The sequence below is a fragment of the Alligator sinensis genome, unplaced genomic scaffold (assembly GCF_000455745.1).
Source record: "Alligator sinensis unplaced genomic scaffold, ASM45574v1 scaffold609_2, whole genome shotgun sequence".
In the NCBI taxonomy this organism is placed as follows: Eukaryota; Metazoa; Chordata; order Crocodylia; family Alligatoridae; genus Alligator; species Alligator sinensis.
Window position 1 is genome coordinate 1,753,729 of NW_005842090.1, and position 14,147 is coordinate 1,767,875.

The window sequence follows — 14,147 nt, forward strand, 5'->3', positions numbered from 1 at the left end:
CGCCGCTTGGGCGGGCGGGGGCAGACCGGGCTGGGCTCGTCCGGTCCCCAGCAGCACATGAGAAGCAGCCCGCTTGGGGCCTCAGGCGCGGGCAGCCGGGCCCAGAGAGCTGCAGTGCCCGGGGGGAGACTGGCCAGGGGAGCAGGCGCCGCCTTGCTGTGGGGCAGGGCAGTGGGGCTGGCTTGAAGCGGGAAGGGGGTGAGGAGGCAGGCGCGGGCCGGCACTGCCAGCGGCTGCTGCTTGGCCTCCCTCGCTGCCAGCTGGGGCCCGCAGGCTGGCCCTGCTTGCCTCGCTATGGCCCTGCGCTCCACAGTGCTCTCTGCCTGCCTCGCTGCACTTCCTCCACGCTCTGCCCGCCTCACCTCCACGCTCCGCAGCACTCCCTGCCTGCCTCGCTGTGCTCCCTCCATGCTCTCTGCCTGCCTCGCCGCTGTGGCTCTGCGCTGCCTTCACTCTGCATCGCTCCCTGCCCGCCTCGCCGCGGCTCTGTGCCACTGCCAGCTTCGCACTCCAGGCCACGGCGCCACCGGCTCTGCACCGCTGCTGCCACCTCTACACTCCGTGGCGGTGCCACCACTGCAGGCCAGATAAAATGGCTTGGTGGGCCGCATGGCAGCCCGTGGGCTGTATGTTGGACAAGCCTGTGCTAGAGAAAACCTTGCATTGTTTTACTCTTTAAAATGATTGTGGTGCTCTAATCCCAAGGAAACATTCCTTGTAAACCTAATGCGACCGTACATCTTTTTAAAAAAGAATGATTCTAGCACAATAATTCCTAGGCAGAGATGCTGAGTACGTGGGGGCCTGAGGGCCCTGGTCCCCCTCAAGAAGAGGGCTATCACCTGAAATGCATAACATTTTCTGCATGTCCATCTTCTTAGGCCCCCTCTCCCTGGCAAAAATTAAAGTTGGCACCTATGATCCTGGGTAGTATATGTTTGCATGTTCTGAAGCTTAAGGCTCCTAGAGGGGCCAGGAATTCAGGTGTGGGGTGGTTGGGAACATGGCTCATCAGTGAAATTCTTGGTATAGAGCTCCGTCAGGACTATGTGTTGGTGGCCGGGGTGCAAGTGATAGTTTCATTAACCCCTGCAGCTGCTACAGCTCACCAGGTTCAGATCTAGATCCAGCCTGTGAGGAGCTTGATGGTCCAGGGTGAGTTTGACATCTCTAATACAGATCAGAAAAACTTGAAAAACTGAAGAGGTCTGTGAAAAAGTTAAAGAGGAGATTCTGAACAGGAAATGCTTTGGTAGGTTGGCAACCTAGTCTACCCAAGCTGCTGTTTGGAAGTGAAGTCAAGTATTTCTTAGTGTGAAGCAGTGGTTTACAACCTTTTTAGGCCACGGACCAGCAGACCGGAAGTGACCGTGGACTGGAAGTGACCACAGACCAGCAAACCGCGGATTGGCAAACTGCAGACCTGCATACTGCTGGTACACAGTAAGCCAGTCACTTCCAGACTTTCAGATTGGCAGCCAACCCTCTTGCGGACTGGCAGCCAACCCTTTGTGGCCTGGTACCGGCCCATGGCCCAAGGGTTGGGAACCTCTGGTGTGGAGTGTACTTTATTGTGGATAGGGCCCCATTGAATTTGGATAGTACTGGCATCTTTGGGGACCAGTCCATTTCCAGGTGACACAAACCGTGCTTTGGTTGGGCTTCAAATGTGAGCTAGATCTTTGTGTTTCTTGAACTTCAAAGCAGGAGGAATTGCTTGGCAGTGCCTTACAGCTATGAGCATCTATGCAATGAATGGGAATTATGCCTGACCTCAACACGTTAGCAATTAATTCTGATGAGCTCACCATAGTATTGTCTTAAAAAACTTACCCCAAAATGAAGGATTAAGTCATGGTGGAGTAACTACGGCATTATATGAATTCTTCAAATATCTTTTGTCCTTACTGGTATGGATTTTACTTGGATATGGCTTGGCGGCTGCAAGAATTTTGTTGGGTGGTGATCATTCATTCATATTTAGCAGCCTCCAAGTCTTACCAGATATATCTCCCTTTCTGAATTACCCAACAGAGCTGCTTGAAACTTGGAATTTCATTTTTTTAGGCAATTTTAGCACATTAACATTTTTTTTTCTAATTTGAAACTATTTTTAGAATTTCCCATTTAACAATGTCTGAAAATCTTGTTTTCAGAAACATTTTGTGCGTTAGAATTTTTTTTTTAATGTTTTCTGGATTTTTATCTTCATATAAAAGTAATTTTTAATAGAAATGCAGCAACATGTCAGTAGCAATGCAATATATTGTATTTACCCAAATCCAAGATGACTTTGAATTTAAGATTCCAATAATTAGATTATATACATGGGAAATAATACATTTGTTATAATTTTCCATGTGCAGAATCTAATTATTGGAGGATCATCTTAAATGTATTCCCCACTGCTGCTGTGGCGGGGAAAGCAGGGCCAGGGAGCAAGTGGCTGTGCCCCTGCCTCTTGCCCCCTATGCCTGTTCCTGTCTCCCCATTGCCACTTGCCCCCCATTCCCTTGCCTCCTCACTGCATGCCCCCTCTGCTGCCTTCCCCCACCCTTTGCCCTGTGGCCTCCTACCACGTGGTCCCCTTTTACCTACCCCCATGACTATGCCAGCTCCCTTGCTGCTTGCTCTCCCCACTGTTTACCTTCTGGATGGCTTTGGCTCAGCTCCAGTACTAGGGCAGTCAGCAGCAGTGGTCCTAGCCCAGCCTGGCCAGGCAGAAGCAGTAGCACTGAACCAAGCTGGATCTGAGCTAGAAGGGCCGGAGCAGGAGCTTGAGTCAAAGGTGACCAGTGGGAGTGGGTAGAGGGAACAGCAGGTGACAAGGGGGTGGGCTGCACAGTCTCCTATGTGCTCCCCACAAAGTTCACACCATTGGCCTCCCCTGTGCACCTCCTTTCTTCCACAGCATTATCGCCCCTCTGCATCCCCAACCCCCATCGTGTAGTTTCCCCTGCGCTCCTCACACCATGAACCCTCTCCCCCATTTCATGAGCCACCCTGGCCCAGGGCAGGTCTGGATTCAGCCTGCCCTGAGGATACTGGAATCTAAGACAAAGCTTCCCCCTCACACACGGATTAGGGAAAAACCATCATCTTGGATTTGAGTAAATCCAGTAATTCGTATTTCTGTTGATATTTTAAAATACACACTAACTGAAAAAGAAATCTATTGCATTTTATTTTAAATATCATTAAAGGTAGCCTACTCCTCACCATTGAAATAGTTTATTTTCAGCATCTCTTTTGTGTAGTAACAAAAAGTTGTTTTAAACAGTTTCAGTACAGCACAAGCAAGGGAAAGCTTGACACGAATCAAAGAGTCTTTTCTTGTGTTTCATGGAACAGTTTGACACTTTAACACAGCTCTTTAACTCATCTCTTTTCCCCTCTTATAATTAATCTAGAAAAGAAATGTTTCAGTCAGTACTAAAAGGCAATCACTCTTTATGGTTTTAAAAATAGAAAGAATAGAAAATGTCAACTAACCTACTCATGTAGGTTAGTAGTAATGTTTCATTGGTCCTGGAACCACTACCAAAGCCTCATGAGCATTAGGAAGGAGGTGCTAGTGTTAAATGTGCAACTCTGTGTAGGAGGAAAATGGGAAGGGAATGGCTCTATAGCTAAGGGGCAACCCTTGCTGAAATGGAAACAGATTTACTTACAGCTTGATGGAGTCAAAGTTACAGTCTTGTTCATCCTGATACAGTGAGCCCAAAGCATGACTACTACACCCATTACATGGATATTGTGCATAAAGAATACACATAATATAGAAACGGAGAAAAGGAAATTCAAAATAAAATTTAATTTTCCAAAATGCAGCATTCTGAAACAAATTCACTTCAAAATATTTTCTTCATGGAAAATTTTGTCTAAATTGACACTTTTTAAAAAGAACATTTCAGTTTCAAATAAAATAGCATTTTTTTCTAACAGCAATATCGCCAAGTAACAGCTCAAGATCAGAGATGCAGCACTTGGTGCTTGTTAATGGAAGGTGTAATTTAATGTAGTGAGTACTACATTCTTAATTACAGTAGTCCTAAGTACAATTCATGGAGTTAAAACTAGTGTCTCTCTTTTGTTTACCTCATTTCCTAAGAAATATTTAAGGCAGTTAACACAATTTGCAAAGTAGTAGAAAGCACACACATCCATAATAAAAAAAATATTTTTTTCTCTGCCAGTGGTATTAGACAGAAGAGCATATTTTCATTAATTGGATTTTATGTATTTACCTGTAAGGGCAGGAATTATGGGGAAAAGTTTATCAAATAAGTGTGCCTTACACCGTCATCTGAATGCCATCAAGGTTTGGGTTCCAGTGTTTCAAGAAAGGTTTCTTCCTTCTCTTACATTCTTATCCTTGTCCCCCAAAACCCAATTGAACAAAATCGTACCATAACAAGAAAAAAACCTTGATCAAGAATATGAACTCCAGAAAGACATGTCAATGTCTTGTAAACCTTCTCATATTGCTTCCCCTTTCTGTACTTAACACAGTTAAATGCAATGTTGGGAAATACTGCATGTGGGAAAGGACAGCCAAACTGGCATTGTGGGAAACTGAGGCAGGCATGTTTTGTAAAGAAATATTACAGTTTTCCACATTCTTTACAGGTTCTCATAGCAGATGGTCAGCTCCACTTCTTCATACTCCTATTGTCAAGCCTTGTGAAGCACTGACCCCAGCCAGAATTCCAGTAGAGGATCTTCCCAGAGTTCGCAGGGACAGAGGAAAAACATCCTCTGTTGTTCATAACCACATCAGTCAAGAGGTCAGCATCAATCCTTGGAGTCAGTGGAATTACTTAAGTGTAAAATCAAAGTAAATGATAACAGTATGACGCACTCTGTGTCCTAGGAACAGGATCTACTGATTTCACTCCCCTCTATTCATGGAAGCAGAATGGATCATCTTGGCCATGAATTAATTCTGTAAGGCATTTAAAAATATTATTATATTATAAATGGGATGTTGTATAAAATGTGTGTCAGAAGGTGGTGCTGTTCCACCAAAAATCAAAGCTGTCTAGCGCTGCCAAAAAAGAGAAACAAGAGTATTATTACTTACTCAGGGATGAATATTTCACCCAGCACTGAACTACAGTAACAAGGCCGTATGCGTGCTGTGGAAATCAGACCCAAAACAAGGAAACCAAAGCTAGCTTAACATTACTAGGGTATATTAATCAACAGAGAATAATTAAAAGATATGGATATATTCTATGTCAATTTATAAATATTATTTTTCATTAATATTACTGTGAAGCCACTGGAGCTATTCACTGTAGTAAGTGTTTACAGGAATGGAGCCATAATTATATTACTTGGTCAGGTGTTCCATTTCACAATATTACTTTCCAGGAGCAAACCTACCAGATGGTATTGTCTAATCTATGGAATATGAGAAAATGTTCTCTGATGTTATTACCCTATGATGCCTTTCTAAATAAGAATTTATGTGTACGAAAATAAACAAACAGGGAACCATTCATAAAAGTAGGCACATAAAACATTAACATTAACACTACCACCCATAAACTAGCAGTCTATATTGGATTAATCTGATTAAAGTCCTAGAAAAGGCAGCTTAAGCAGTTGGACAATCATCTACATATACATATACATTTATATGATGGAAGAATTTAGCAACTGGCATACTCTTTAATTGTTATTTTTGTTATTCCCTTATGAATAGTAATTGCCTAAAAGAAGAAGCAAGTGTATGGTTTATGGCAGTGATGTAATTACAGGCAGCTGAATTTTTGTTATGTGATGATAAAGCAGATGAAAGCATTAGTGGGAATGTACTGCTATTGTGGGTCGGCATTTTTAATGGGAAATAAATATGGAGGTGGTGTGCTGAAATAGAAATTCAGCAGCATTCTCTTTAGAATAACTACATGGGAAAATTCCCCTTAAAAGAAAAGAGTACTTTTCATACACTAAAAGCCCACTGTTGGTCCTCCAGTGTTGTTATGCCCAGGCTCTATCAGATCACTCTCTTGTTAGCAGGGCAACATACTGACACTTGTACATCATGTTACCATATTTATTCAAATATAAGATGAGGGTGTTTCCCCCAATCAAAACTCCTCATCTTATATTTACCTACAAGGAAACCTCATTAAATATATTATCTATCTTTAAACTGCTGTCAAAAGCAGCTAGTGCTCAGTAATGGAAACCAACTATGAAGGTGATTAAATACAGCCAACACTAAACATAACTGTATAACACATGGCCCACATTGGGAAAACATGTTGATGGGAACCTTTTTTGGTATGTGGCCCTTGGACAAAAAAAACAGGTGGGTGTTCCCTTTGTAGGAGCTAGGCACCAAGTCTGGAGGTCCTGCAGTACCAGGCTGGTACTGGGAGGGCCAGCCCTGACACCCTCTCCTTTGTGCCAAAAAGCTTGATTTTAGTCAAAAGGCTGAGATGCTGATGGGAGCCTACCACAAGGATAGGTTAGTAGAGCCTATCTGAGTAAGATATATGGTAGGGCCTATTGCACTCGGTCCCCCTTAGTGCTGACTCTTTTTTTAAGTCATGGTGAGCCACTACATTGAATACATTTCAACTTCCTCTTCACTCCAACAGTTGAACTGTGCCTTTTTTTCCTATTTCCAATGATTCCTATTTCTTCACCAGCCTTAAATGTTTGGCAAACATCATCAAACAGGGCCCCAGACAGTTCACTCAGAATCCACCGGTGTCCTCCCTCCTCTCAACCTGTTGCAAATTATTAGTGTGGCCCTGCCTCCCATGACGTAGAGGTGGACCAGGTTGCTATGCATCTCATCTGCATATACGTTTTTGAAGCATTCCAGTACTAAATGACAAGAACCCCCAGTTCTAGTCATGAGTGCAGAGGGGGCAGAGGGCAAGGGGGGCACCTGACCCACCCTGAGATCTATTTTTTCCTGCTGTAGCAGTGGTAGAGGGGGACACAGTCAAGGAAACCTCCGATAATTTGATTACATACCAGGGAAATATAACAAATTTATACATTTTGCATATATAGAATCTAATTATTGGGGGTGGGCATTTTATATTCAGGGTCATCTTTTATTTGAGTAAATATTATAATAGGGCTGCTTGAGCAGAGTGCCCAGTAACTGTTCCCTTTTTTATGTTCTAAATGAATAATTAGCCCCTTCTGTAATACCTAAACTAAAACAGTTATGGATATTGTGATGCAATTTATCATTTACTCACTTGGTCTGATTATTATTATCATCATCATTAGATTATAAAATTATGATCAGTTTGCCTTTGCTTTCATTATGTCATTTCAAGTAAGTTCTAGATGGGACAGATTTTAAAAATTAAATAGTAAATATTAGCTCTGCTGGATCGATCTCAAAGAATTTGTCATCATTGTTAGCAATAATCTTTCAATACAAGGATGACAGTCTTTCGGTAAATAGGAAAGTCACTGGGGACTCCACAGATGACTGAGGAGGTTGATTTGAGATCCATACGTTCGACTGTAGATGTGGCAAATAGTTCCAGGAGGAACAGCCTACAGTAGTGGAAGAACAGATTTGGAATTACTTAGAAAAGCTAGCTGCTTTCAAGTCAGCAGGGCCAGATGGGATACACCACAGTGTACTGAAGGAATTGGCTGAGGTAATTTCAGACCAATTGGCTATCCTATTTCAGAACTTGTGAAGGTCAGATGAGGCCCTGGATGATTGGAGAAGGGCAAATATATTGTTAATCTTGAAGGAAGGATAGGAGGAGGATACAAGAAATTACAGATCTGATCTTGATACTTGGAAAGATCATGAAGCAGATGCTCAAGGAGTCTTACATTGAAGCTCCTATTGGAAAACAAGGAGATCAGAAAGAGGCAGCATAGATTCTCCAAGAACCAACTCCCCATGTCTGACCAACTTGATATGATATAAGGTCATAAGCTCTGTGGATGATTCTGTACCTTGACTTTACCAACGCTTTCAACACCATCTCCCACAACAAACTAAGAAAATGCAGACTACATGAAAGTACTGTAAGGTGGATCATCATACTCAATCCATGCCTTAGTGTTTCGTTGGGAGAAAGTATCAAGTGATATTTCCCAGAGGTCTGTCCTGGGTCCTGTATTGTATAACTACAGCAGGGCACCTTCTCCAGAGGTGGCTATAAGCCCCTGGAAACCAAAACAATTCTTTTTCTACCCTGCTCACTCTCTGGGGACAGTCATCCCTTCATTGGCCTGCCATGCCTTGGTGTATTTTATAGTTATAAAAGGGAGTCTGCCCCAGGGCTTTCCAGACATGATTTCCTGCTAATGACTACCAGGTGTCTGTGGTCCTTACCTTAAGGGCTAATTTCATGGCTCCATTCATCCCTACACCATGCCCCATGCCTCTCAGGTGGCATCCTTCTTTGATCTTCTCTCTTTACACTCTCTTTGCCCCTTCTCTGGGCTCTCAGACCCCTTGGTCTCATGTTTGTCCACTTTCTAGGTCTTTGGACCCTTTGATACCATTCTGCTTTTCTCTAGGTTCTTTGCCCCTTGACCCTGTATGTCCTCTTGGGCTACAAGTCACTGATTCTGCCTCATGCCCCCTTTGGGCTACAAGTCTCTGGCCTCCCATGCTCACACGACCCTTTGGCTGGGACCTGCTCTTTGGCCCTTGGATCCTCTGACCCCACTCCCACTTCCTTTCTGGACTCTGGGCTCATGGGTCCTTCGATCCCTTTCTTTCTCTCTGCATGCCCTTGGATCCTCTGATCACACTCCTAGCCCTTTTCTGGGCCCTGGGCTTGTAGATCCTCTGGGCCCCTTCTCTCTCTCTAGGACCTTGGATCTTCTGAGCCCACTCTCAGTCCCTTTCTAGACTCTGGACTTGTGCAGCCTCTGATCCCTTTCTTTCTCTGTGAATCTCCAATTGCTTTTCTGTCAGGGTGTGCTCCTTTAGCATTTCCCCTTCCACTGGGTAACTCACAAGGCAGCGGGAACTGGGGTTTTTAGACACCCCATACTCATCTTTCCCTGGGGTTTGTCACCAGTGGCACTTTACAGGGACTGCCCCACCAAAAGCAGCCCTACCACTGTGACCCTGAACCCCAGTAGGGTGCAATTTTCTGTTTTGCCTAGGACCATCTCCTCGGTTATCTGCCCTGGGTATCCTTGCCTCTCTTGGGTTACGGATGCTTTGACCTTTCTCTCCCACTGATGTCACACCTCCCTTCTGGGCTCCCAAGCCCACTGGTCTCATTCTTAGCCTCTGATCTCTTTAGGCTCACACTCAACCCTCCGGGCTATGGGCTTCCTGCCCCCGCCCTCTCCCCACTGGGCTACAAGCCTCCAGACCCCCTGGCCCAGCTCTCACACACTCCTCTAGGACTAGCATGTTCAGCTACAGTCCCTCCTGGCCCCACCTCTGGCCAGTTGAGACCTTGGGCTGCCCTGGCCTGACTTGCCCCACTTGGGGTCTATCTCCAGCGGTGGTCCTTCCTGGTGGTGAAGCCCTCTCTGGGTCCGGTCTTAAACCCACAGTCACTTGCCTGCATGCATAACTCTGTCTCCGCCCAGCTACTACTCCCCTGTTCCCTAGGCTGGTAGGGTTGGTTACCCCAGCATTTCAAGAGCTCAGCTGCTGCCTGGAGCTCCTGCCTTTGTGACTCAAGGCCAGACTGCCAGAGGCTGAACTCTCCACACTGGCAGTCAAGAGCTGGAGCCATCTTGCTGAGGAGATGTTCCCTCCACAACCTCCCTGGCCTACTGCTGGCTCAACTCAGGGGCCTGGGCTTATACCTGTTTAAGGCCAGCCCCTTCCCTGGTCATAGGGCCCCGATTGCCTCCTGCCCCACCTGCAGCCTGCCTCAGCTACAGCCTGTCTGCCCAATGATGTTCCCTCTCAGCAGCCTCCAAGAACTTACGTCTTGGTCCAATCAGGTCTGGGCTTATCTCCTAGCTAAGCCTACCTTTTTGTAGCCTCTAAAATCCTATTGCCTGCTCCTGTGCAGGGGCTGGGCTTATCACCCCAGGTAAGCCCAGCCCTTTCCCTGTCAAGTGGGGCCCTCTTTAGCACCCCCCACCACTTGCAGGCTGCTGGTCCCCTTAAAACACACTGCCACAATAACATCATTCATGATGTGGACAATGGGATTGAATGCATGCTTAGCAAATTTACGGACAACACCAAGCTGGGTAGAGTTGCAGATAATTGAGGGTAGGGCTAGGATCAAGAATGACTTGGATAAACTAGATAAATGGTCCACAGTCAATCAGATGAAATTCAACAAGCACAAGTGCAAAGTCCTGCACTTAGGACAGAATAATTGTTTTTACAAATACAGACTAGGACATGGTTGGCAGACCCCACTTGTCTCTGCCCTAGGCTGATATACTGCTACAAAGGACTTGGGGTTACAGAGAGTCATAAGATCTCTTGCAAGTTAAGGGAACTGATTCTACTCTGTTTGGAACTGGTAAACTGGAGTACAGCAATTTTGCTCCATTCAGTTGTGGGCCCCACACTTCAGGAAAGATGTGAACAGATTGGAAAGAGTTCAGCAGAGAATGACAGAAATGATTAGAAGCCTGGGAAGCATGCCTTTTGAGGAAAGACTTTAAAAACTAAGGTTATTTAGGTTGAAGAAAAAGACGACTGAGGGGGATTTGCTAATAGTCTTCAAATATCTAAAGGGCAATTATAAAGAGGATGGATATACATTTTTCTCTGTAGGGGACAGGACTGGGGACCTCTAACTGCAGCAAAGGACGTTTAATTTAGAGATTAGGAGGAACTTTCCAGTTTGAGGATGGTCAAGTAGTGGAACAGACTACCTAGGACGCATCTACACAAGATGTTTACTGCGCAGTAGACTAATTAGCTGTGATGTAATCGTCTCGGTGTCTACACATGCACCCTGATTTAGACTACAGTAAACTAATTTACTCCACAGCAGGGTAGTACTTGCATTTGCAGTACAAGGATATTACGTGTATTTACAAGGACTATGCTGCTGCAGAATAAAACACTTCACAGCAATACATTTGTAGACGCTAGAGGGGCTGGCTGGGGCAAGGATGCTCCAGTGCCGGGGCTGCATGCCAGCTAGCCCTGCATGCCGGCTAGCCCCAGCCAGCCCCTCTACAGCACGCTGAACCAGGGGGAGCATCCCAAGGCTGGCAGGCTGATGCCTGGGGTCCCCTGCCAGGCAGGGCTGCTCTGCCCTGGCTCTATGTGCTGCAATCCTGGGGACACATACAGATGCACACCTGGGAGAAATAAGCTCTAGGGCAAGCTATTAATTGCTGCACATTAATAGGCACATGTAGACGCCCCACCCTAGATGTGGAATCTCCATCCCTGGAAATTTTCAGTAGAAGATTAGACAGCCACTTGACTGGGATGGCTTAGTCAGGGCTGATCCTGCCTTGAGCAGAGGGCTGAACTAGATGACCTTATGAGGTCCCTTCCAGCTCTTACTACAGCCTTCCAGATTACAATCTTTACATTGACTTCAGTAGAAATGGAATTGGACCTGAAATATGTATTTGTGTTACAGAGGTCCAAAAAATCAGAACTCTGAAATATTGTTTGGAATTCATTAAATCTGGGAGGTCATCAAGTGGCTCTCTAATTAGTCCTTGTGTATAAGTTATGCACTTTCCTGCAGCATTTTGTGCACACATGTCTCAGTTTGGGGAAAGCTTCCTATGTAATGTAGGTATTTTATATAGTATGTTAGACCTAGGCTCTGATTTTTCTCTGATACAATCAGAAAGAGGTCAGCAAATTAGAATATGAGGTACTTGCATACAGGATATTTTAAGTGTAATTTTGCCAGAGGGCCTTAAAATTGTTAGTTACTGGTATCTTACATGGTGGCTGAGTCTTTAGCTTAGAATTGCTTGTTTTCTTGCCTGCCGTGGTAGTCCACATGTAATTTAATGCCCACTATTGCTGCAAGGTCCTTTTCAGCATTTCTGCTTTTCTTTCATTAGGATGAATTATAGCCTGCCTTAGTTAGACAAGCAGTTCACATTATTACAGGATTGTGACAAGTATCTTTCTGGTACTTATTTCCCCTATACAAGTATAGGTTGTTATAAAGATTCAACAGCTTTTCCATTTTTTTATTTTTAGAATGGGAAGAATAGATGCCAGTCATATGAATGCACCCTCTTCGGACATTTCCATTTATCATAATGGGCAGCACTAACTCCAGACAAAATCCTCCACCCCCATCAAATAACACCTGCGAGGGTAACAATGTGGATACATGTCAGAGAGACTCGAAACAAAACTATGAATTGTATGACCTGTCTGTTGAAATAGAAGAGCCCTCCACAACTGCTTCAGAAATCCCCAACAGTGATGAAGATCCTGAGGATGTTTTTTACAAGTTTGTGATTCTGCATGCTGAGAATGATATAGATGAAGCCATCCGAGTCCAGCACCTGCTACAAAATAAATTTTGTGTTAAACCTGGAATAATCTTTGCAGAAATGCCTTGTGGGAGACATGTCTTAGAAAACTTAAATGATGCTGTGAATCGGTCAGCATGGACTATTATATTGTTGACAGAAAACTTCCTAAGTGAGGCTTGGGTTGAGTTTCAGTCTTATACTTCCCTGATCAATGCTCTTAACAAACGGCATAAATACAACTCTGTCATACCAGTAAGGCCACTGAATAATCCACTTCCAAGGGAGAAGACTCCTTTGGTCCTGCAGACCATTAATGCACTGGAAGAAGACAGTCCTGGCTTTGCTAAACAAGTAGAGAAACTTTTCCAGGAGTCTAAATATAGACAACAGCAAGCAATATGGAAGACAGAAAAAATGAAAGAGAGGAACTAGCTGTTGTTATGGTAGAAGACACATGCAAAGACAGATGCTTAGACAATCATTGTGGAACAGAAGGAATAGAATTTACTTTTATTCGTATCAGATGAGAGAAACTTTTTTTTTTTATACACACACACATTAGCCTACATGAGAGAGGCCACTTTTCTGTCCTGACGTACTACTTCTCCCTACCCCTGTCTTTTGTCTTTATACTGTAAGGTCTGCCTCCCTTTAAGACTGTACAGTTCCTTGCACATTGCAATTACTACTGGAAGCAGTATAGTACTAACGGCTGCCACTGACAGCCAAGAGAAATAGAACAGGATCACATCCCATAAAGAGGCTTCTACTGTAACTGACCCAGAAATATACATAAATTAGATGTACTAGCCACTATGATGGAACCAGAGAGCTACATTCTGCATTCTACAAAATATATGCTGCCAAGTTAAAAAATGGACATCTCAAAGTGCGCAGACATTCAGTGTTTATCATATTTGCAGTTGTTAAATAGCAGTTATTTTTAGGTGCCTTTAGAACTCATGTTAAAATGGATGTAAATTTAATATAACCATTTTTTAAAATTACTCTGGAAGGGTTTTTTTGGTTTCTAAAGAAAATGCAGAAAACTGGCAAACTGGTACATAAAGAACTTGACTGATGACTACCTAACAAGTGTGTCTGCCTGGGAGTTATGGCGGTACAGATTTAAAAAAATTAGACTTTTTTGTTTGTCATAGGCTCATAGTCTGTATTGACTCTTGTTCTACTTTTGAATTAAGCACATTCCAGTGCTAGTATAATGTGCTGTACAACAACGTATTCAGAAACTCAGATGACTAGTGTGTAATTAAAGCTAGAAACTGAAATGTTGGCGGGGGGGGTGTTAAAGTAGTATTCTGTATGGAAACAAGTCTGGCAAAGACCCCACTATTACACTACTGTGGCCTGTCCTGTTTACTTGCATTTGCATCCTAAGGGCTTGTGTTCAACCTATTGTTCTATATCCCGCTCTTAGTGAGTGAAGGTAAAGCAGTTAAAAGAATTATGGCTCTACTGCTAAATAAGCAATACAGAAGCACAAGTTGAATATGTGGGATTATGTTTAAAGTTGACTACATATTCCTGATCCACGAGAGCTGAGGAGTTGTTGCCATGACTATCGCATTTGTGCAGGAGAATCTATTTTGCTTGCATGGATCTTAAAACACTTGGTAACCATCATCTGTGCCTTTTCTTCTTTCCACAGGTCCTGAATGTCATGTTGTAATACTGCCTGTCTTGTTTTAAAAGAGGTGATGGTATGATCTGTACTAGCA

The 14,147-nt window shown here is 44.0% G+C and overlaps 1 protein-coding gene across 1 annotated transcript in view; it reads left to right on the forward strand.

Annotated features, from left to right (window-relative positions):
- Nucleotides 1–14,141, forward strand: part of LOC102378217 — a gene marked incomplete at its 5' end in the record, with an annotated part of 31,558 nt that extends 17,417 nt beyond the window's left edge. Inside the window, one exon of the mRNA XM_025204616.1 lies at nucleotides 12,163–14,141. Coding sequence (XP_025060401.1) covers nucleotides 12,163–12,840 — 678 coding nt within the window. The remainder of the gene's footprint in view (nucleotides 1–12,162) is intronic.
- Between the last annotated feature and the right edge of the window lie 6 nt (nucleotides 14,142–14,147).